Source organism: Natator depressus, chromosome 3 (assembly GCF_965152275.1).
Source record: "Natator depressus isolate rNatDep1 chromosome 3, rNatDep2.hap1, whole genome shotgun sequence".
Lineage (NCBI taxonomy): Eukaryota > Metazoa > Chordata > Testudines > Cheloniidae > Natator > Natator depressus.
Window position 1 is genome coordinate 68,162,822 of NC_134236.1, and position 24,527 is coordinate 68,187,348.

General features: G+C 38.5%; 1 protein-coding gene across 1 annotated transcript in view; it reads left to right on the forward strand.

Annotated features, from left to right (window-relative positions):
• Positions 1–24,527, forward strand: part of ZNF292 (zinc finger protein 292) — a 60,289-nt gene that overhangs the window by 19,183 nt on the left and 16,579 nt on the right. Inside the window, exons 2-4 of the mRNA XM_074948073.1 lie at positions 16,296–16,450; positions 17,228–17,306; positions 18,142–18,277. Of these exons, the coding sequence (XP_074804174.1) occupies positions 16,296–16,450; positions 17,228–17,306; positions 18,142–18,277 (370 nt within the window). The remainder of the gene's footprint in view (positions 1–16,295; positions 16,451–17,227; positions 17,307–18,141; positions 18,278–24,527) is intronic.

A 24,527-nucleotide genomic window follows, 5' to 3' on the forward strand; every position in this document is an offset into this window, starting at 1 on the left:
TCTCCAAAGCTGTCACAACGCAACAGGATGTGTTAAATCAAAAGAAAAGCCTCTATCAGTATCTTCTTCAGGTTCCTAACTGGAAACACACCAGACAAATCATGTACTAAAAAATTCAAAAACAAAGATTTATTTCATTACCAGAAGAAGGGGAACTGTATCACCTGGACAAAGGAGAGGAGAAGGAAGAGACTGGATAGACTGTTCCTTCTCCATTTGTTTGAACTGTGATTAAGTATTTCTGTATTAGAAATACATGTGGGACAGATGGAAGAATATAGTGAAGGATAAGAATTGGGGGCATAAGTACTTCCATTTCAAAATCCAGAAAGGTTCTGTGCATGTTCCTCCATCTAACACTCAAGGACTTTATAAAGAGAAAATAGGAAGAAAACACAAGTAGAACAAGAAGTCCAAATGGAGAGCTTAAAAATTTGTATTCAAACCCAAGGACAAAAAGGACCCTTTCACCTTGCAAAATGTGGATGCAGCTAATCCTTTCATTACTAACATCAGAAGCAGCTGTTCTTTCATAATGATCTGGTGGTGCAAAGTGTCTTTGTACCAAAATTGGTAACTATACACCTTTTCTACGCCACCATATGTGTAGGATGTTTTTGATCAGTGCATCCAGGCTTTTGTTTTACATTACTATAGTATTTGAATTACCCACTGTTACTTTGCTATAGAAAACTCCTTCAAGGTCATGGACAAGCTGTGGAAGTGGAAAAAGACTTTAAAAATCTCTTTAACAAGAGATCACATTTAAGACAGTCATTTTTAGATAATTTTCCAAAGTATATGGGGTTTAAATTTGTCAAAGTGCTCTGATGATGTGAAGATGGATTAAGGTTTATTATTATTATTTGTGCTACTGTAATGTCTAGGAGCCCTAGTCATGGACTAGGACAATATTGTGCTTAGGTGCTTCACAGAACAAAAAAAAACTGTCTACTCCAGAGAGTTTACAATCTAAGAAAAGACACAACGGATAGGTAGAGATGGAGTACAGTGAAACAATGAGACAGTGTTGCTCAGCATGATGGGCAATGATCTCAACAGCCTAACCATTGTCAACCCCCATACAGATTATGACACCAGGCCCTGTGTGTCTCCACCTCTGCCCGTGTATCATGCCTTGTCCCTAGTGTAGAAGTGGCAAAGAGTCGGGGGCAGTAGCATGGGGCTGCTTTCTCCACTCCAGAATGCTGGCATGGTGTCTGTCATGTCTCTCCCCCCTGTCCCCCTCCACAATGGGAGCAAGCAGGAACGTTCTCCCACCTAGAGAGGTAGGGCTGGCGGTGGGAGCAGAGGAGGAACAGGCACAGTATTTACGCCAGAACCTGGGATGTTATCTGTCTGGGAGGATGGGCTGTCCCCATTGCATTCCTTCCCTATCTGCGACATCCAGAGTCCCCTTCTTGGGTTAGGATAGGTGGTGCCTCCCAGAGGAGTGGGGCTTGGAATTTAATACTTCAGCTGCATGAGGTAGTTCAAACTATTGTTTCTAGGCTGTGTACTATAGTAGACACCACTGCATCATTTAGATGTGGATCATGGTTTTGAGTTTTGCTTTGCAGCCATGAGGGATAGACACTTTTTTTAAATGAAAGCTGAGATTCCAAAGTCACGTGACTTAAGACCTTGTGCTCTAGGCACAGTCATATCATGCCTATATCTTAATGTGGCCCTGCATACTATTAGTAGCTATATGTGTATGACCCTCTTAAGGACTGGATCAAAAATAGTAGCTTTTACACAGCAGCAAAGGGTGGTAAATTGTGTGCATGTGAAAAATATAACCAAATGCTTGTTTCATGTAGTTACTTGACTCCACAGGCAACAAAGGCAAATAAAGTGAATTTAGCCAAAGGCTGCCAACTTCTTAAAGTCCTTATAAAAACATATCTATCTTAAACACAGATAAGAGGCAGGTAGATGATGTGAGAGTTTGGGAATGCATTGGAACACAGTTATGGTTTGCGGTGTGACCTTAATTGTTCATTTTTATACTTTCTAATTTTAAGTGTATAATAGATATAGAAATATAAAATAAAGGAAAATTCAACCTTAACCTTAAATTTCCAAGCACGGGTGGGTGGGTGGGTGAGGTATTGTTGTTTTCTTAAGAACTACTGTACTAACCAGGAGTTTTTAAAGCCGTAGTCATATTTTGAAATCTAGTCCATGTTTAATCATGAGCTAAATATTCTTTCAGGTACTACATGTCTCCTGCCAATTTGTGACTTTTACAACTGCATTCTTGTCTTGAAAATGTTTTCTTTCCTCTTTTGCTTTGTGAAAGACCCATGCAAGGAGGGCAAACTAACTGACCTCTACAGCAGAAACAGTTTACACAAAGTAGATGAAATAAAAATAATAAGAGGAGAGAGAGCTCAGATTTAGCACTAACTTTCTCTTCGGTGTTACTGAATAACAGATTTATGCTTTAAGTTTGGGATTTTAAAGAGACATTAGTTATCTCCTTTAGCGTTTCTGGTCTTGTCTGTTGTAATTGGCTCTCCCTACAGTATTATTATCCAAAAGATTTGAAATATAAAGATTAGCAATTACATTTGTATTCTAACTTATTTGGGGGGTTCCTATAATTTGCGTTACAAAATCTTTCAATAAACTGACCTGTCCTAGGATTTGCAAAGGAGAACAAACCGATCACTTGCGTTATGTGGTGTGGAAAGTCATGGATTTGGCTTCTGCTCTAGGTTAACATATCTGCAAGAAACTGTCGGGTCCCATATCAAAGTGTGCTTTTGTAACACTGAATTTAACTACCCTGTTCTTGGGGTGTTGAATTGCCAGCCAAGTACTTCTACACAGCTACCAAAAACCCTCTCAACTATTTCCCCCCCCGTTTAGGTCTGCCCTGAAGTGCAGAGCCATACTGGTATCCACATAGTGTTGTATATTCCTAGCATGACACACAGTTATGTCCACCAGCAGAAAGGAGTCCCAGCACCTCCCTAAAATATTGCTGTTGAAGGAAGCCTAGAGTGTGAGCTATAATCTGCTACAGGGTGTATACAGAAGATTGTTATAAAATAGCATTTCAGTGAAGGATACAGAGCTCTACATATAGAAAATCCAGTGAATCATGACATACGTGGCAGATCCTCAGCTGGTATAAGTTGTCTGACTTCAGAGGATCTATGAAGTGAGACATCTTGTATCCACTCAAGATCTGCTCCCATATCAAAGTTCTTGCTCTCTTTGGAAGGCAAATGGAACAGTATGTGACCTGCAGAAAACTAAATTATGGCTGAATAATTGCACAGAAATCAGATCAGAAACTGAAATTTCCTGAACTGATTCAGCCATGTTGTGCGTACACCTAGTACTATTAACTGTTAGATGCTCAATACAGATTTCACAAAAGTTTTGTCATTGCAGGAGACCAGGGCAGCCCTTTCTCCCTTCATTGGTCAATCTTTGATATCAACCCAAACTTAGCTGCTTTCGTCCTGCCTTGAAAATTGTTGATTTGTATGGTCAAATACACCTAGCAGACCTCTAAAGACGGTACGGCTCTAAGGATTTATTCTTATGGGAAGGATGTTAGGCTGAAGATTTTGAGGGAGGGAGGCACTGCAGTTACCCTTCTGAGACCAGTGGGACAAGTGGACTCAGGAGGGTTTGTCCACAGTGGCATGGATGTTTAAATATGTGACAATTGCTTCCATGTTCAAATAAAACTTTAGTATGCAGTAGAGGTCTTGCCACTTTGTGCAGTGCACCATTCAGAGCACACCAAGCTTGAAAATGTCCAAAGAGACCTCCCAGACTTTATCCAATGCCACTTTAAATATGGTGATGGTGGGGAGAACAATAATGCTGATCACCAGCCCAACCCTGTCCTTTTTATATATACCTCTTTAGATGATACATAAGTCTCCCCAGTTGGTTTGGCTGCCATTCTGCTTTACTCCAATACCTGCAAGTTAAAATTTCTTGAACTCTGTAGTGTGCTGTATATTATGAAAGTGTACCATCTCAAAGCATGTGAAACTGTAATCACCTGGGATTAGCCAAAAAAAATCTGGTGCTCATTTTTTTGGATGACTGACTTCATAGAATCATATAGAGAGACAGGGCTGGAAGAGGCCTTGAAGTCAAGTTGTGCACCTGTGGAGAGGCAAGAGTAAGTAAACCTAGACTGCCCTGACAGATGTTTTGTCCAGCCTGTTCTTTACCTCCAGTGATGGGGATTCCACAACCTCCTTTGGAAGCCTATTCCAGTACTTATAAATTTAGCTCTAAGGTTAGTTAACGTAAGAGTGCATTACAAGACTTAGAACATTAAGAGCAGTCATACTGGGTCAGACCAAAGGTCCATCTAGGCCAGTATGCTGTCTTCTGACAGTGGCTAATGCCAGGTTCCCCAGAGGGAATGAACAGATCAGGTAATCAAGTGATCTATCCCATGTTACCCATTTCCAGCTTCTGGCAAACAGAGGCTAGGGACACCATCCCTCCCTATCTTGGCTAATAGCCATTGATGGACCTCTATCCTCCATGAACATATCTAGTTCTTTTTTGAACCTTGTTACAATCTTGGCCATCACAACATCCTTTGGCAAACAGTTCCACAGACTGATTGCGGTTGTGTGGAAAAAATACTTCATTTTGTTTGTTTTAAACCTGCTGCCTATTAATTTCATTTGGTGACCCCTAGTTCTTGTGCTGTCTATTCCTTCTCATAACACTTCCTTATTTACTTTAACCACACCAGTCATGATTTTATAGACCTCAATCATATCCCTCCTTAGTCCTCTCTTTTCGAAGCTGAATAGTCGCAGTTTTATTAATCTCTCCTCATACGGAAGCTATTCCATACCCCTAATAATTTTTGTTGCCCTTTTCTGAACCTTTTCCAATTCCAATATATCTTATTTGAGATGGGGCGACCACATCTGCACACAGTATTCAAGATGTGGGTGTACCATGGATTTATATAGAGGCAATATGATATTTTCTGTCTTATTATCTATCCCTTTCTTAATGATTCCCAACATTCTGTTTGCTTTTTTTGACTGCCGCTGCACACTGAGTGGATGTTTTCAGAGAACTATCCACAATGACTCCAAAATCATTTTGAGTGGTAACAGCTAATTTAGACCCCATCAGTTTATATGTATAGTTGGGATTATGTTTTCCAGTGTGCATTACTTTGCATTTATCAACATTGACTCAATTTGTGATCCCTATAACCCCCGGGTCCTTTTCAGCAGTACTACCTTCTAACCAGTTACTCCCCATTTTGTAGTTGTACATTTGATTTTTTTTTTTTTTCTTCCTAACTAAGTAAAGTACTTTGCACTTATCTTTATTGAATTTTATCTTGTTGAATTCAGCCCAATTCTCCAATTTGCCGAGGTTGTTTTGGATCTAATCCTGTCTTCCAGAGTGCTAGCACCCCTCCCAGCTTGGTGTCATCTGCAAATTTTATATGCATACTTGCCACTCTATTGTCCAAGTCATTAATGAAACTATTGAATGGTACTGGACCCAACACTGACCCTGCAAGATCCACTAGATACGCCTTCCTGGTTTGCCACTTGGTAATCTGATTTCCATGTACAAAAGGCCAGGAAAGGCTGATGGATATGGAGGATCTCTGCTTGAATTGTTGCAGGAAATGAGATACTGCATATTCAGTCCATTTTCTGATTTTCACATCTGAAAAGTATAGCGATTATATTTCTAAAATAGAACATATATATAATAAATACACCACTTTTATAGTTACAAAACAAAACCATTTTGTCTGAATTCACAAAAGGCATTAACTATTAAAGTATAATACATGTTTGTGGTTTCTTTATAGTTTATTAACTCAAGTGGCCAAATTAATCTGTTTTGTTTTTGCAGCCAAAAATAATCTTCACATCATCTGGACTGAGGCAAAGCATAAGACATTTCAGCCCCAAAGGAGGGGAAAAAAGTAACCGAAAAGAGGGTTTTAGTATGGAATGGTGCTTTTGACTTTAACTACAGCTTCAATACTGCAGCACTGTAATTTTGAGCAAAGAATGTTGATCTGTATTCTGTGCTTTCTAATAAACAGTTTTGAAAGTGGAAAAGCACTATAGATCTCATGAGCTTAATCATCTTCCAGCTATGCATTTGTACAATGGATCTTGTGTGTATCCCTTCAAGCCTTCATGTGAACACTGTGATTTACTCAAAGCCTGCAATAGAAAAATACAGAGAATGTTCAGGCATATCTGTTTAAAGATGTATTTTCTGTAGTTAAGTTCATACGTGCAACACTTGTCAGTTTACACCATGTAAATCTACTTCCTGTATCCTAGTATTTTTCCTTTCACAGGTTGTATAGCTGAAATAAAATGCTGTTTTAATCCCACATTTAGTAAAATTCATTGTACCTGTGCTCTGACCACGATATCTTGGCTGGTGAAAAGCCTATCCTTACAGAGAAGAGGGTATCTGCATGGGACTTGATGGGTGAAGACAAAAGCCCATCTCTTCATAGTCGTACATGCAAGGTGGACATCAGTGTTTTAGGTGGGCTTTACCAAGCATATCTAGATTTCAAAAGTGTGGCTGTAAGGTCAAAGAAATATTGCTAATACATTTGGCATGTGGTATTTGATAGGTTGAGACTGATATATGGAAAGTATTGCAGTGTGTTAATTTGGGCGGTACCAGACATAAATAATGCTGGACGCTTTCAGCAGGGTGATAAATGTGATGATAGTTTCACAGTGAGTGAGGGAGAAGAGAGAAATTACAGTGAATTTACCAGATCATTCTGCTCTCATACTTTGAGAATTAGGGAAGCTTAGGTCTTGTCGTCTTGTACAGTGCTACAGCAGCGAAGCTGCACCATTGTAGCACTTCAGTGAAGATGCTACTAAGTCGATGGGATAGTTTCTACCGTCAACATAGCTAGCACCTCAAGCAGTTTCTGCTTGCTTTTATTAATCAGTGATGATACATCATTGTCAATACTGTTAGGTGTTTGGTTTTTTTATTTGTTTGTTTTTACAAAAGATATGCAGGCATTTTCATTAACAGCCCCCCCCCCCCCCCCGACCCATTTCCCAACATTTATAATAATATTGTAAAACCTCACACTCAATTGAAACTTCACGTGTTTTTTAAAATTTGAATAAAAATAAACTTTAGCCTTGACCTTTTTTGAATCTCTATAATTTTTTCATTTGTGTTTTCACTTGTGTATCCCAAATGGATTAGCTATTAAAAGGGGGTGGGGAATGAATTAGGTCTATAAAATAGTATGGTTTGAAAAACAAATTCAAATTAAAGGTCCAGGATAAATGTCAGGTCTAGATTTAAATGTCAGCTACGCTATATGAGTAACTTTATCCATGAAGTTTCGTAGGTGTCTTTAATGAATATGGTATGCTTCCTAAATATGTAATGACATGCCTGAGAAAATCAGTTGAGGAAATTATTTAATTTATAAATACATCAGAACTTTCCCAACATATAAATCAAAACATGTCTAAATATCACCTTGCCTGAGTGGCCAGAGAGGTAGAAGTGTTCTCCTACCGGTTTTTGAATGTTATGATTCCTGATGTCAGATTTGTGTCCATTTATTCTTTTGCGTAGAGACTGTCCGGTTTGGCCAATGCACATGGCAGAGGGGCATTGCTGGCACATGATGGCATGATCACATTGGTAGATGTGCAGGTGAACGAGCCCCTGATGGTGTGGCTAATGTGATGAGGTCCTATGATGGTGTCACTTGAATAAATATGAGGACAGAGTTGGCATGGGGCTCTGTTGCAAGGATAGGTTCCTGGGTTAGTGTTTTTGTTGTGTGGTGTGTGTGGTTGCTGGAGAGTATTTGCTTCAGGTTGGGGGGCTGTCTGTAAGCGAGGACTGGTTTGTCTCCCAAGATCTGTGAGAGTGAGGGTTCATTTTTCAGGATAGGTTGTAGATCTTTGATGCGCTGGAGAGGTTTTAGTTGGGGGCTGAAGGTGACAGCTAGTGGTGTTCTGTTATTTTCTTTGTTGGGCCTGTCCTGTAGTAGGTGACTTCTGGGTACTCTTCTGGCTCTGTCAATCTGTTTTTTCACTTCAGCAGATGGGTGTTGTAGTTTTAAGAATGCTTGATAGAGATCTTGTAGGTGTTTGTCTCTGTCTGAGGGATTGGAGAAAATGCAGTTGTATGTACATGTGTAGCATATAGTTCTTAAAAATCAATTTAAGAAAATGTGCAAAATTAACTGTGTTGAACTTAAACACCATTTTGTCCCCTTCTACCTCATAAAGTCACCAGTCCCTTGCTCCACCATTCATAACTTTAAAAATAGTCTTGCCTGTCTGAGGATTATTGCTTCATTCAAGAGATAATAAAACAAGCAAAACGGTGGTGTTAACTTGGGACTGAAAGGTATACTGTTGCTCAGCATATGTTGGTTAGTTCCAGTGCAGAAGAATAAAAGAGAAGGCATATTAGAGTAAACATTTTTCCTTCAGTGACATTCTCAAGAATAAAAAGCATTGTTACAATTTTTAAGAAAAAATCTTTTCATAAGAACCTAGTTTGCTGTGAAAGGTGCCACAATGACAAGACCTGTATTCACAGACGGGAACAGTAATGCTGCTACCTTGGACAAGTATCTCATAGCATCTCGTTGTGCTTCACCGTTAACTTGGAGAGACCAACATATCTAGTAAAAAGAAGGTATTTAATTCTGCAAGACTTGTCAGTTCTCAGAGGCCAGTATGGCAGTATCCTATTTTTAGAGGAATGCTAGAGGTTAAGCTCCCCTTATACTGTAGTCTATTAATACTACTCTTATTTCCAGGTAGAGAGTGAAAAACTCCACTGGTGGTTCCCTTTCTCCCTTTCCTCCAAACACTGCTGTCTGTTAGCTCAAAGAGTGAGGGACATAGGGTTTGCATTTCCAGACCATTTGTCCTTATGAGCTGTTATCTTACGTCTAGAAAATGTTTAAGCAGATCAGTTATAGCAAAGCCGATCAAAAACCATAGTGCATCTGACCATTTGTTTTTGCTTACATGAGGGTGGTTGGGAAGAGAATCCTTTCCTGAATTCTGCCTCTTTCAAGATGTTGAAGCGTGAGCTTTGGTTATTCCAATATTAGTAGGCATAGCCATGTTGGTCATAAAACTATCCAAGGACTAAATTCAGACCCCAAAATGGATGTTCATTACAACTGTATCATCTTGCCTGTCTCCTTCCTCCTGCTTAGTTAGCCTTTCTCTCTTCCCTTTCTCATTGTGCCTATCCTACTGCGTCCAGTAGTGCTTCCACAACAGTACAACTCTCCAAAGTAGCAGCAGTAGAGTGAAACAGATGCAATCCAAATCAGTTTCACTCTTCTAGTGGGGAAATGCCACGTCCTGGAGCAATGAATCTCTACTACTGCAGGCAGAGTAGAAATTACATTTTTCATTCCCTTTTAAATAAAGGTCTTGTCCTAATACAGATTGCAACCATATTGTCACTGGATGAGGAGAGCTGTGTTGAAAATAGTTTCCTGGTTCTATTTGTAGTGTGGATGAGCCCTTAGTTGAAAAACAGTTTTAAATAAGCTTTTCACGTTAGCAGAGACAGAGCTTAATAGGCTGTCCAAACTAGAATGTAACCGTATATTGCTAAACATGTTAGCTAGTTAACACCTTCTAAAAGTCTAATGTAGACAAGGTAGTGTAGATTTTAACTAACTAGTTGAATTCAAGCTTGGGAGGAGCTTAGGTTTTCACTTGTCTGCTTTGTGTACACTAGATTTTTAAAAGTTAACACATTGTAACACACCTTTTAAATCCTAGTCTAGACAAAGCCAGAGAGGATGAAGTCTTTAGGTTGTAGGTCCCAGTATGTCCCAAGCATAAAACTTCATTAAGATGGTCATTATTTACGAAAAATGATTTGTATGTTAGGTTTATCGTTTAAGTTTTTTTTTAGTTTTATTTGCTTGTTTATATTTGAGAGAGAGTGGGTGTACTGTGTGTTTTAAAATAAATCTATCAACCTATGTCTCCTCCAGGTTGGCAAGGAAGAGTCATATTTCTGTTTTTCAATACGCAGGAGATGCTCTGGTATAATGGTGGTATGATCCAGTTAGCCTGCATAGAGCTTGCAGTTCTCAGATAATAAACTCCTATATAAGGCCTTGATCCTGCAGATGCTTACACATGTGCTTAACTTTACTATTGTGAATAGTCCCACTGTAATCAGTGGAGCTACTCATGGTGTGAGTGAATAATTTGCAAACTAACCTATGGTTGTGGCAGTTAGTACCCTCAAACTCCAACTAGCTTTAAAATGTGTAAAGGTATTTGTGGCACCTTAGAGACTAACCAGTTTATTTGAGCATAAGCTTTCGTGAGCTACAGCTCGCATCCAATGAAGTGAGCTGTAGCTCACGAAAGCTTATGCTCAAATAAATTGGTTAGTCTCTAAGGTGCCACAAGTACTCCTTTTCTTTTTGCGAATACAGACTAACACGGCTGCTACTCTGAAACCTAAAGGTATTTTGTTTCTCCTACACTGGTCACAGAAAACTATTCTGCACAGCTAGTATATTTTCACAGACGAGGTTAAATATCAAGGAATCTTTAAAATGGGACTTGTTATATTGTGTAATAGTGTTCCAGGGTAGTGGTAGAATTTTTTTTTTAACATTTAAATCTTGACATTTACACTGCACGCTACTGGCAGCAGCAGTGAAAAGCAAGCTGCATCCATACTACAATGTGTAGCTACGTGTGTCTGTGAAAGCCTCTGGTAGGGGAGGCAGCTTGGAAAGGCTCTGGCAGCTCCCCACCACAGGAGCCTTTCCTTGCTACCTCAAGACTGCCAGTCTTTCAGTTTGGTGAGGAAAGGCAGGAGGAATAAAGAGGCACTCATTTAGCACAAAATCAAGATGTCAGGAGTAAAATTTAATCAAGGCACTTGAAAAGAAGAAATTCTGTATTTGCCTATACACCAATGTCAAGAGCCTGGATACTAAAGACGGAAATGGAATTGCTCATTTATGAGCACAAATTCAATGTAGTTGGTATTATTGAAACCTGATGGGAAGATGCACATGATCGGAATGTTAAAAATCACTGGTTATAACTTATTTAGGAAAGATCAAGTAGGCAAAAGGGGAGATGGAGTGACATTCTATCAAAAATGGTATTGCCTGTTTGAGTCACTGATAACTCAGAAGAAAATGATCTTGTATTCTTATGGATTAATGTTCTGCACATAACATGAGGGTACTAGTTGATGTCTGCTGCGCACCACTAAATCACACTATACAGCAGGATGGACAGCTCCCTGAACATCTATCTTTATGTGTAGGAAAACAATCTGTTATAATGGAGGACTTCAGTCTGAATGATATATATACACACACACACTGGAGGTTTCATGCTGCAAGTACTCAAACATCCTTGGAATTTCTAGAAATTGCAGATGACTTTTTCGTATCTTCATCATCCAGCACCACAAGTCTATATCAGACCAAACATTGACAAATACAGACTAATTGATCTCTGAACTAAAAATCAGGTTAGATTTAATTTATTTGCAAACGAAATAAAGTCAAAACAGTAATATACGTACTTGGTGCTTTAAAAGGGTTAATTGCACAAAGTTGAAAATAATTATGAGCTGAATCAGATGGGAGAAAGATTTTAAATAGTAAACTGCGAATGATAATTAGGAGCTCTTTAAAAACATTTTACTAGATGCCCAAAAAGCCAGTAAAGAAAGAAAAGGCTACACTAGTTTAAAATAACAGCGTGGTATAAAGGGGAGATGAAAGCGTGTGTGTGTAAATAATATAAAACAAATGGGGAAAAGGGGAATTGATAGTATAGGTTATATGCTAGGAAGCATAGAAAATAGGTAAGAGAAGCAAAAGGACTAAAAGGGAAATATGTGGCCAGCAGAGTTGAAGACAATAAAAAGGAGTTTTTAAAAGAGTATTCCTTTCATTTTTTTTATACAAACAATGGAATTGGCCCATTACTACATGGACATTGTATAATTATTAACAATGCTGAAAAAGCAGAAGTGTTTATTAACTATTTCTGTTCTGTATGGGGGTGGGGGAGGAAGCAGATGATGTTTTCATATCATATAATTATGATAACACATTCTCCACACCAACAGAACTAAGGATGATGATAGACATTTTTAAATATCCAGTCCAGGTCACTTGCATTTAGGAGTTTTAAAAGAGCTGACCTTGGGGGTCTTGCAGCTAGTAATGTTGATTTTCAATAAGTCCCGAAACATGGGAGAAGTTCCAGAGCCCTGGAAGAGAGCTAATGTTGTGCCAGTATTTTTAAAAGGGTAAATGGGATGACCTAGATAATTATAAGCCTGTCAGCCTGACTTTAATTATAGGCAAAATAATGGAATGGCTGATACGAGACCTGACTGATAAATAATTAAAGGAGGGTAATAGAATTAATGCCAGTTAACATGGGTTTACAGAAATAAGTCTGGTCAAACTAATTTGATCTGTTTTAGTGAGACTACATAGTTGATTGTTGATGTAATATATTTAGATTTCTGTAAGGCGTTTGACTTGTTCTTGCATGACATTTTAATCAATAAACTAGAAAAATACAAAATCAACATGGTTAAATTATAGGTCTTGGAATGTAATTATAAATGCAGAATCATTGTTGAGTGGCTGAGTTTCTAATGGGGTCCCTCAGGGACAGATTTTTGGCCCTGTGCTATTCAATATTTTTATCATTTGACTTGGAGAAACACAAAATCATTTGAGAGAAAGTTCTCAGATGACACAAAGATAGGTAGAATAGTAAGTAGTGTAGAAAAGTCACAGATGCAGAACAATCTGGACTGATTGATAAGATTGGCACTGGCAAACTATGTTTCGGTAAAGCCAAATGTGTAAGGACAGGAAGGGGGAGTCTATCCTGAGAAGAAGTGATGCTGAAGAAAACTTGGGGGTCTTGGTGGATAATCTGCTGGCAAGGAGCTTCCAGTGCAACGCTGTAACCAAAATGACCAATGCAATCCTTGGATATATATAAACAGGAAAATACTGAGTAGGAGTAGGGAAGTTATATTACCTCTTTTTTTGCCACTGCTGCAACCACTACTGGAATATTGTGTCCAGTTCTGGTGTCTGCAGTTCAAGAAGGATGTTGAAAAATTGGAGAGGGTTCAGAGAGCTAAAAGAATGACTAATGGGTTGGAAAATGCACCTTATAGTGAGAGACTGATTTCCCAGAGTCTATTTAGCTTATCCAAGAGAAGATGAAGAGATGACTTGATCACAGTCTAGAAGTACCTCCTTAGGGAACAGAAATCTAATATAGAGAGCTCTTCAGTCTAGTACACCCATAACAAGAACCAATGGCTGGCGGTAGAAGCTAGACAAATTGACTAGAAATAAGGTGCAATATTTTAACAGGAGAGTAAGTCATCATTAGAAGGATTTTGCCAGTGGTTGTGGAGAAGAATCTTTTGAATTAAGATTCAAGCACAGTTAATGGACTTGAAGCAGGCATTAATTCAGGGAAGTCTCCCATGGCCTGTGTTGTACAGGTCAGACTAGACCAGTGGTTCTCAAGCTTTTGTACTGGTGACCACCCCTTTCACATAGCAAGTCTCTGAGTGCAACCTTCCCCCCCCCCCCCCAAATTAAAAACACTTTTTTATATACCCCGGACCCTCGCTAGAACACGGGATTTGGGATCCATGTGCGGTACCGCGTTAAAGCGGGGAGCGTGTTAAAATTAATTCCAATTAAAGTAATTACATTTGGGATTCATGGCTGCGACCACGTTATATGTGAATTTGCGCTATATAGATACATGTTCTAGCGAGGGTCCAGTGTATTTAACACGATTATAAATGTGGGAGGCAAAGTGGGGTTTGTTGTGGAGGCTGACAGCTCGCAATCCCCCATATAACCCCCCAGTTTGAGAACCCCTGGACTAGACAATCACAACAGTCCCTTCTAGCATTAAACTCTGAATCTAATGTTAATGAAATTCTGGTGGTTTCATTAAAAATGTTTGGTTGATTAGACAAATTTTTAAATGTTCAAATGGTAATTGCTGTTAAGCTTTTGCCATCTCAGAAACACTCAGTGGATATAGGGAGCCACTAAATCACATGTAAATAAGCTTTAAAATAAAAATTTGTGTGTTAAAACTACTCAAGCTTTCTTCTGAATCCTTTAATTATAGAGGGAGACGGTAGCAGCCCCTATATTTTAGTTGCCTAAATTTTCCATTATAAGGATTTTTGTGTACTTTTGATTGAGAAGCTCTATCACTTGTGTACAGCAGACCTTTAATATTCTGCAGGGTGAATCCGCTGATGCTATAGAAGTGCCTTTTCTTTGTCCCGTGAAATTCCATTGAGGATAAGTTTAGTTGGAGAGTGTTTAAAAATATCACCATTTCCCTTCTCTGTGTCAGGAAACTTCTAGCAGCTTGCCCAAATCACAGGGCACACTTAGGCTAGGCTAATGCTGCACAACTCCCAAAGCATCAGCTTCAACACTGAGAACACCTAGAAAGCTGCCAGAGCATTTGTAACAGTATGGGAGTGAGACAGCGCAAAGCTTGGTTCCCCCTGAACTTAGCCCAGTTTCCTACCACCACCTCCAGCCTCCGGTGGGCACCAGATGGGGCAGGAGCTCCTCCAAATCCGGGGGTTGAAAAGAGATACACAAATCTGACTCCACCCATAAACCCCCCAGATTCAGCACAGGCCCCCCAGCAGCCTATTTTTGCATCTCTAGGGGGCCATGTGGGGCAGGAGCCCCCATGTCCCAGCGTGGCAAAAGAGTGAGGGGTTGAGCTCCCCTCCGCAACCACCCTGCAGAACCAGCACGTGGTGCTAGCAACCCATCTCCTCTCTGGAATAACAGCCTTCTCTTGCTGCGAGCTAATGTGGTTAGTCCTGTAGTTCAAGTGGTAGCAGTCTGTGTGCTGCAGTGCTAAAGGCTCAGGTTTCAAACCCTGTTGATGGTCCATGATGGGGAAGTGGTTCCAACTGTATATAATAAAAATATTTTTACCTTTGTCCTTTAAAAATAAAACCATGTTAAAATGTTGTTTAGGATATAAAGTCAGGCACATGGAAGTTAGGAAAGCCAGATTTACAATTGCCCATGCAATCATAATTTGATCCCCTAGTGCAAATGCATTATGATTCAGTCTTTATTTACAAGATCATATACTATTTTTTCCAGAGCCATTACACAGATTGGATGCCATGGGGTAACAGTGCATTATAATTCAATAAATTTCTCCCTTCTATGGAAAGCCAGAGAGCCACAGGCAGCTGTAGGTAGGTTTTGGCAGGATACAGAGTTATAAAACAGAAGTTTGGGTGCCCAGCTGCAGCAAAATGGCAAATTCAGCTACAAAAGTTCTGAATTCCATATATCTTGGGAAAATGCCAAATGCTGCAGCTGTAGAATTGCAGAGGCCACAAGACCCTAACTGATATGAAAGGGGCAGTTATGCCTCTTCTGTTGTTTCACCCTCTCTGCAGACTTGGGTGCGCATCACTGCAATAGATCCTGTTTAGAGAGTACTGTAAGTATTCCTGTGTCAAATAGGAAAGTGAATTTGAATCCTGGTTGGCTAATGTCATGGGATTCATGCATTATATTTTTAGAATCCATGTTGTCAAGTCAGCTTTCCTTCTAGAACAGACAGTGTTTCCATTAAATGGTATAAGTAAATGGGCAGAAGAGAGGATGCAGACTCCTGAGAAACAGCTCCCTCGGGGTAGGGAAAGTAAGGAAACAGCTAAAATTTCCAGACTTAGTTGCCTGAGAGACCCACCCCATCATCCAGGCTTCTGAATAAGTGAACTTTCAGACCCATAGTTCTTCACACTCTCTCTCTCTCACTCTCTCACCCCGAAAATCTGGCTGCCTGTGTACATCCCCAAATACGGATTTGCCGTTTAGCTTTAGACATCTACATCTTAAAATGTTGGCCTTGAATATTAAAGTTTTAAAATGTTGCCAAACTGTAGTATATGGATTGGGGAGGATGAGGAGATGGAGAAGGTCAAAGTTGAGTCAATTTTTATTTCTTCAGATAAGCATAATTTTGAGTTCCAAATAAGTTTTCATAAAAACCTCTTTTGCTGAAGGCCTAAAGAAAATATTATTTATTGGGAAATTTTGAGAAGTCATACCTTATCATACCAAGAACATACAGATGGACTAGCTAAGGAGGAAGAAGGTATAAATCTGGGAATCACTGTTGTTGAATATATTTTGTGATCGCTTTGTTCTTCCCTCTAAACAGACACTCCTAGAATATGCAGAAAAGTGGAAGACGTCAGAAGATCCCTTGCCATTGTTGCAGGTATACACAGTGGCAATCCGAAGCTACGTGAAAGCACGACCTTACCTTACCGCTGAGTGTGAAAAAGTAGCCTTTGTGCTTGAACGCTTAGCACTGTGAGTATATTTTCAATGATTTGGATACTGTGTGTAGAATCTTCTGTAGATCACTTATTTTTAAGCCATTTGCACTGGCTACCTGATAATTTCTGGTCTGAATTTAAGAGTTGGGTTTGATCCATAGGATTTGGGACCTTGCTAGTTAGGAGACTGCTTCTCTCCCAATGCTACTCTCTCTCAGTTGTGATTGACAGAAGAACCCATTCTTAATTTGAAATAGGGAGAGTCTGTTGACCTCTAGGGCACACTGCAAGGCACATCTATTTACCCGCACTGGGTACTTTTGAGGGAAATCTGATTTGTGTATAGATGGGGAGTTTGATCTTCTGCAGATAGTTATTTGTTATAATTTCTGGCAAAGCACCTGCACCCTTGAATAGATGCCCCTTTTTATTTTTTGTATAGATTTAATAAATAAGTTATATATTTGTTTGGTGGGTTTTTTTTGTGGATTTGAAGCAGAATAATAGATAATGGCTCTTTGTTAGACACTTGAATGACAAGTTGGGTTTAAAGAAAAGGAGGACTTGTGGCACCTTAGAGACTAACCAATTTATTTGAGCATGAGCTTTCGTGAGCTACAGCTCACTTCATCGGCTGTAGCTCACGAAAGCTCATGCTCAAATAAATTGGTTAGTCTCTAAGGTGCCACAAGTCCTCCTTTTCTTTTTGCGAATACAGACTAACACGGCTGTTACTCTGAAAGTTGGGTTTAGTGGTTTTTTTAATGCATTCTTAAAGCCACGTGAATTAATACTCTTATTTGACTTTCAGAAGCTGTGTTGAACTTTTACTATGTCTGCCTCTTGAATTACCAGAAAATCAATGGGAAGAGTTTCAAGCCTTTGTACAGGTGAGAGTTTGTTTCTTCTATAAAGAAAAATACTAAGAAAAGATGGGATCACCAGCTTCTAAAAAACCAGCCTGGGAACATTGAGTCACAAGAGTTAAGATTAACTGTATGCTTGTTTCCTGTGGGAGAAAGTCATTCAGCTGGAAGTTCTTTGTGCTTTTAGGTAATTAAGTTGCCAATCACATCCTTCTGTATTAAATAGTTGATATGCCAGCTTTGTAGACAAAGTTTGTTAGGGTGAAAACAAAACGAACCTCTGCTCCCATCTTTGGAGAAATACTTCAAGGGAGCTCAAAGAAGGATGTGTGTTCCTCTTAATGAGCACAGTGTTCTGTGACCTGCTGAAATGGCTATCCTTTTCTAATTGAATTTTTATAAATATTTAATCATGTTACAAGACTGCAACCTGTCAACATGTATTTTTACCAATGAATTTAAGAGTATTTTGTTATTCAAAAGGGTTACTTCATGGCGGTATGATAATGATCTTGATTATTTTAAAGGCCGCATCCCAGTTATTTAATAGGTATAGTAGTGCTAGAATCCCAATACAAAAAAAAAAAAATCTCCTTTTGAAGCCTATCAAAATTATACTAATGTACAAGTGGATATTATAACATTTACTGTAATTAAACTGAAACTTTAAATAGTCTGCATATAGGGATTAGAAATTACTTACTGTATTAAGTCTTAGAATTGACCTTTTACAAAAAGGGACACCTTTTACTTTTGAAGTTTTCTTCTTATGTTTAAAAAAAAAAAAATCTGAGTGCGTATGGTTTTATGTAGTTTGTCATTGCCATACTCGTGAAATATCTAACACTTTTTTCTTTAGGTGGCTCATGAAAAGTTGATGGAGAATGGTAGCTGTGAATTGCATTTTTTAGCTACGCTTACTCAAGAGAAGGGGGTGTGGAAGAATCCAGTGCTGTGCAGTATTCTTTCCCAGGAACCACTGGATGAGGATAAAGGTAAATTTGCAATGGCTTAAGAAAAAATAAGCCTCTACAATTATTTAATGAATTCACTTTCTCAGCAAATATACAAATAGTGCTGCAACATTACTGCTTTGTATAGTGTTGCTATAGTTGAAGATCTTTTGTCATTTCCTTTATAAACTCTGTTGTGTGGGATTTGTAACCAGGCTTTTTTCCAATCGGGTAAAAGCAGGTACTCAGGTGGCCAAGCTGGATGTACTTACATAAATTGTCCGTATGTAAGTAAACCAAAGACACAACTATAATTTTTTACTGCCATATGTTTAATAGAAAACTGAAACCGTTACCTCCATCTATGCTTAAGAAACCACATTTAAGAAACCACTACTAACACACTACAGATTTAAGTGATTGCAGTGATTTGAATCTTTCTTGAGAGCTGGGACTCTATTTGAAATACAAATGTATTTTTAAATAAACCAAAAACCTAAGCATTAGTTTGGCATTTCAGAACCCTGAACAGTTTTGAGGTAAATGGATTTTCTGGCTGCTTCTTCAGTATCTATTTTAGCTATGGTTATGCAGTAAAGTCTTCCTTTTTGCAGTTCAGACACTGGGGTAGAAAAACTCCGCTTGTTACTTGAAAATATGTGCTGTAGCTCCATTAGCTTTTGGATTTCACATTTATTGGTACAGTAGTAGGTTACAGCTGTGTTATAGGTAGCGCTGTGAATCCGATTTATGGAAAAGTGAATTTTATACTAATTTTTCGTCCTCTTTTAAATGTTAAATGACCTGTATAACATTGGAAACGTCCACTGATGGATTCACTTGGTCTCTTCAAAATTAGACACACTTTGTGGCAGGGATTCGAATTTTGTTCACATGATACACCTGCTAATAACACAGTGTTTGTATTGTTTGCGTGTTCTCTGACTCTCTCTCTTCCCCTCCCCACCCCATTATAACGTTAAAACCAGTCTATTATGTTCTCTTGTAGCCAAGACTGAGGTTCACTTTCCATTTAAGCAATTTTGTCCCCCACTCTAAAATCCTCAAAGGTTCTTTACATTTCAGATTTGCATGTGTGCTCCATGGCATTAGGAGAATTGTTGCTTAATTTGAGAATATTCATGGAAGTTCTTGAGAGATTTGAACTGTTGGGGGGAAAACAAATGGGATTATTGTATTTTGAAAATTCTTCTAATACTTTTTTGTCACGTGTCTCACAAATCATTTGTCTTAGAAATTTCATATGAAAGATCTTGATTAAATATGATGCTCATACCAATTTTGAGATTGAGAGGCACAGTTGCCAGATGACTTAGATATAACAGAATGGTGAGCCTGGCTCTGGTTAATTTTTAAAAGGCTGGAGTCCTGAGCTTACTTTAAAGAAAGCCACTTGCCTTGTTTCTTCAAATGTGCAAACCAAGTTGTAGCGAGGTTTACCGTATTGATTTATTTTTCACAAAATAAAATAACATTAAACAGTTCTCACCATGAGGTGTGGTGGCTAAGTGGTTATGGTGCTCAACTACAAACCTGAAGGCTGTGGGTTCAAGTCTCATTTGATCTCCTACTGAAATGCCACATCTAGTTCACCCAGTTGCAAAATGTAGGTATCCGATCCATCAGATTAGGACAGTCAAAGATGGTCAGATGTGATGTTGGCCACATCATTCTCTTATGTACTGTTGGCCATGAAACTGATATGCCTTAACAATGCAGTGTAGTTGTTTCCCAGACCTGAAGAAGAACTCTGTGTGGCTTGAAAGCTTCTCTCTCACCAACGGAAGTTGGTCCAATAAAAGATATGACTTCATCCACCTTTTCTCTCGTGTCTTAACCATGTCAGCCTGATGAGCCCTTGGCTCAAGGGGACTTTGATTACTCTCAGTAGCTGTGCTCTGACCTGATATTTGTAGTAGATTGGGGGTAATAATGCAAAAAACTAATGCAAATAAATCAGACTTCTACATTTTCTTTGGCTTTGTTTGCAACCTTTTCTTCACATGTTCACATGATCAAATATTACCAAGTATTTGCAGAAAGCAAATTTCAAAGTCATATATGCAGACACATAAGGAGATAGACGTTTGTGTTTTGTCTGGATGTATTTCCTATATTCATCTAGTCAGGAAACAGAAATACCCACGTACAACTTACCTGACTAATCAAAACTAACTAACACAGCTCAAATACTGGATATGAACTAAATGAAGAAACTGCTTATCAGTCCACAGAGTTGAGTGCAAAAATATCGATTCAGTCATTTAATAACAGACCTGCTATTAGCTTGTGCATACTCAGCAAGCAGTAAAATGCTAAATTAGCAAAATAAATTACTTATGATTATGAATTATTCACTTAGCTTAGTCACTCTCTCAGCTACCAGTAGCAAGATCTGCGATACTTGCTTCTAGGTTGCTCTTTTTCCACCAAAGGGCATCTGTCAGTGCAGTGTTTACTCCCCTCATATATCTGCTCTTGGCTTCAGGAGAAGCTATCACTAGAGGAATTTTCTCTTACACGTGGCATAGAGGTTATATGTGGCAACGTTTTTCTCCATGGCAGTGGCACAGCTTTGATGTCAGGAAGAAGTTATGGGGATCAAGGAAAAATGAGTATTGAATCCATTACTTCTGTAAGCAACACTACAGAATTACCTTACTGAAAGGAAACTACAGAGCTTTGGTATTTACAGTCTTCTACCATATTTTACAAATGAACAGTGGGGAGGTGACAGCCCAGTGCTTCATCAGAATGCAGCATAGTTTAGCTGGGCTACAACACAAGCTCCCATAGCCCACCGGAAATCTGCTTCTTCATCCGGGCATTAGTGTCTACAAAATTCTCAAGCCCATAGCCTTCATCCTGGCCATTGTTGAATTCTGCAGCCTTTTTGACTTCTCAGATGGCTTCTCCAAGTCACCTGACACATACTCTCTAGCTTCATTTGCTTTCATAGGTTTCATACCTTGATTTCTGTTACTAATCCAAGATTTGCCTTATGGCATTTTTTTAAATCCACTGGTGCTGCTGTGGACCCTAGTAAAAGTTCACTTTGGCTCTTGCTGACTTACTACCATCTGCATTAGGTCCAGTGATCTGATCAGCAGGAGGGAGCAAAGGGAGGCTGACTCTGGAAGCCTGCTGAATAAGGGATTATGTAAAACTCCTAAATTCTGTAAGGTTCCATAGGTTTCCCTGTCTCCCAGTACCCCACAGAATTCCCTGGTCCCTCGGTTCCTGTGACCTTGGATAGTCCACATCAGGCCCATGGCTTCTGCTCACTTCCCCTTGCCCCCCATGTAAATGTTATAGTTTCATGATCTGGACTTTGTATGCTAGACTTTTTGTGTACAGTGTTATAGCCATGTTGGTCCCAGGATATTAGAGACACAAGGTTGGTGAGGTAATCTTTTATTGGAGCAACGTCTGTTGGTAAGAGAGACAAGCTTTCAAGCTTACTCAGAACTCTTCTTCAGGTCTGGGTCAGGTCTTCTTCAGGCTTTGGTAGTTTGTGAACCTTAATGAACAGTGGAGAGTAATTATACTTAATATTTTTCAATAAATCAAGATATTGGTAAGCTATTTCTCGTTCTGCTAAGGCATGCTAGTTTTTGTGAATGAAGAGATGAACCTGTTCGCGTTGAAGTTGTGCATTCAAGATTTTTGTAGCTTTTCTTGAGGCATTGGTCCTGGAGCAGAGTTAAGATTGTTATGGTACCTTAGCTAATAACTTCGGTGCATTCATTTTTTTTTATTATTATTTTAACCTCTGAATTTAATACGTCTGTGATGTTTGGGTTTTTTGATGACTACTGTGCTCTTTTAAGATCACCCCCGCCCCTTTAAATTACTGATTTGTACTCTTACCTTTAACTCCATCTTTACTGAGTTTTGTCTTGGAATATACTAATTTAATACAGGTTCAGATTTTGATCACAGAATAAGCAAAATTGAAATGAAATTACTGAATTTGGAAGTACAAAATAAAGCTTAACATTATTAATTGTAGTAATATCAATATCACTTGAGTTAGAAGTGTAGTCTTAAATTTGAGACCTTCCTATATCTTCTTTCAGAGATAACAGAAAATATTCCAATATTTATGCTTGGCAGACTAGTTGAAACAGTAAACACTGCAGTTTAAAGGATTATTGGGGCCTATAAATGGAAGAGCAAGGCCAAAAACTTGGCATTAAAATATTAAATATAGTAATTTTAATATCATATGGATTAGAGGGAAGACTCATGAGTTAGAAGGATAGTTTTAAGTCCGAGGTCATCTTATATCATATTTCAGAGAGAACCTAACATGTTCCAATGTTTATGCAAGGCGGACTAGCTGAAACAGTAAACACGGCAGTTTAAAGGATTATTGGGGACCTGTGGGTGGAAAAGCAAGGATAAAAACGAACAAATGTAATTAGTCACTGGGTCATTTGTGGGTTGGGAAGAACCTGAATGTCTTTGATAAGATACTTGAAAAATGGATATTGAAGGAGCATTTCTTCTGTTTTTAAAAAGGAAATGTCCCACTGTAAGATCTAATATAAATCTTTGAATGTATATTATATATTCAATTCTAGGTTATCATCTACAAGACATCATTCAATGCACTTTTTGATTTGATTCTACATAAAGTAAGATTGGCTTCACCCTTAAATGAGAAAATTGTATCTATTTAACTAAATTGGTTTAGAAACTAATTTAGTGAAATTGATACAACCCCCTTATGTGGACACGCTTTAAACTGTAGACTGTGAATTGAAGGATAGCAAATATTGTATCTATATTTAATGAAGGCTCTTGGGGGAGATCCAGGGAATTATAGACCAGTAAGCTTTATTTGTTTGTTTGTTTGTATTACTGTAGTTCCTAGGAGCCGTGGCCATGGATCAATACTAGGCAAATTAGTTGAAATTATAATTAAAAAGAGAATAACAAAACATATAGAAGATCATGATAAGGGAGGGTCTAACCAGCAAGGTTTCTGCAAAGGAAAATAGTGAGTAAAGGAAAATTGTTTGACATAATTTAGACTTCCAAAAGGCCTTTGACAAGGTCCCACACAAGAGACTACTAAAGAAGTCAAGTGACAGTAGAGTGGGAAACAAATTATTGCAATGGACCAGAAACTGGCTAGGGGAGAAAAAGCAAAGAGTAGGATTAAATGGCCAGTTTTCATTGTGACAGAAGGTTAACAGTATAATGCCCCAAGGTTCCATACCAGGTCATGTGTTTCAGAGTAACAGCCGTGTTAGTCTGTATTCGCAAAAAGAAAAGGAGTACTTGTGGCACTTTAGAGACTAACCAATTTATTTGAGCATGAGCAGGTCATGTGGTGTTTATTATATTTATTAATAATCTAGAAACTAGGGTAAGTAAGCAAGCAGTAAAATTTGCAGATGATAAAGTACATTTCCCCACTTTTACATCCCCTGTAACCCATTCACACTTCATCTCTTCTCTGCCCCTTTTGTCTTCTTCTCGCACCTTCCACCCACGTTTCCATTTCCCTCTCTTTCTCTGTAATCCCAGAAGACTTTAATAATGTTCCAGAATTTTAGAACAATAGGTAGCTGTCAAGACCATTCCTGTGAAACTGGCTTGTCAACCTTGAACCCTTCCTATTCTTAAATAACTTGCTGCAGTATGCCTGTAAACTAAAACTAAATGCTTAAAGAACTGCATCTCTGAAATGTGGTATTGTGAAAACTTACTATTGCCAAGAACATTTGCGCCAAAAAGTTACAAGACTGGGTAAAATATAATTTTGTTTATTTAAGGAGCATATGCATATGATTAATGCTACACTTTCCTAATTGTCAACTTCATACTTTAAAATACACATCCCATTTTGGAAATAAAGTAGACTGATTAAAAATTAGAGATGGGTAGAAAATAGAATATATAGATTCATTCTTAATTATGAACACTCAACCAACATTTTCATTTCCTTGAACAAGTCATTAGAGGACGTTTTAGCTAGATGACGAAGTATGTTATTGGTGGCAGAATGCTAATAGAAAATACAAGCTTTTAGTTCCAAATGCATTTCAGTTTATTAATTTTGAGAAATTCTTTAACCTGTTTGAGAACATTTTAGATTTCCTGCCTGAAATGTAGTGAGATCAGTGATGGGTTAAATGAACAGTACAAAAGCAAGGTATTAGAAAAAACGTTTTTTCCAGTGCTCCCTATCTTTTGTGCCCTTTTACTGTTTAAATGTTACATATGAATATGATTAAATTCCATCTGTTAACTGCATAAC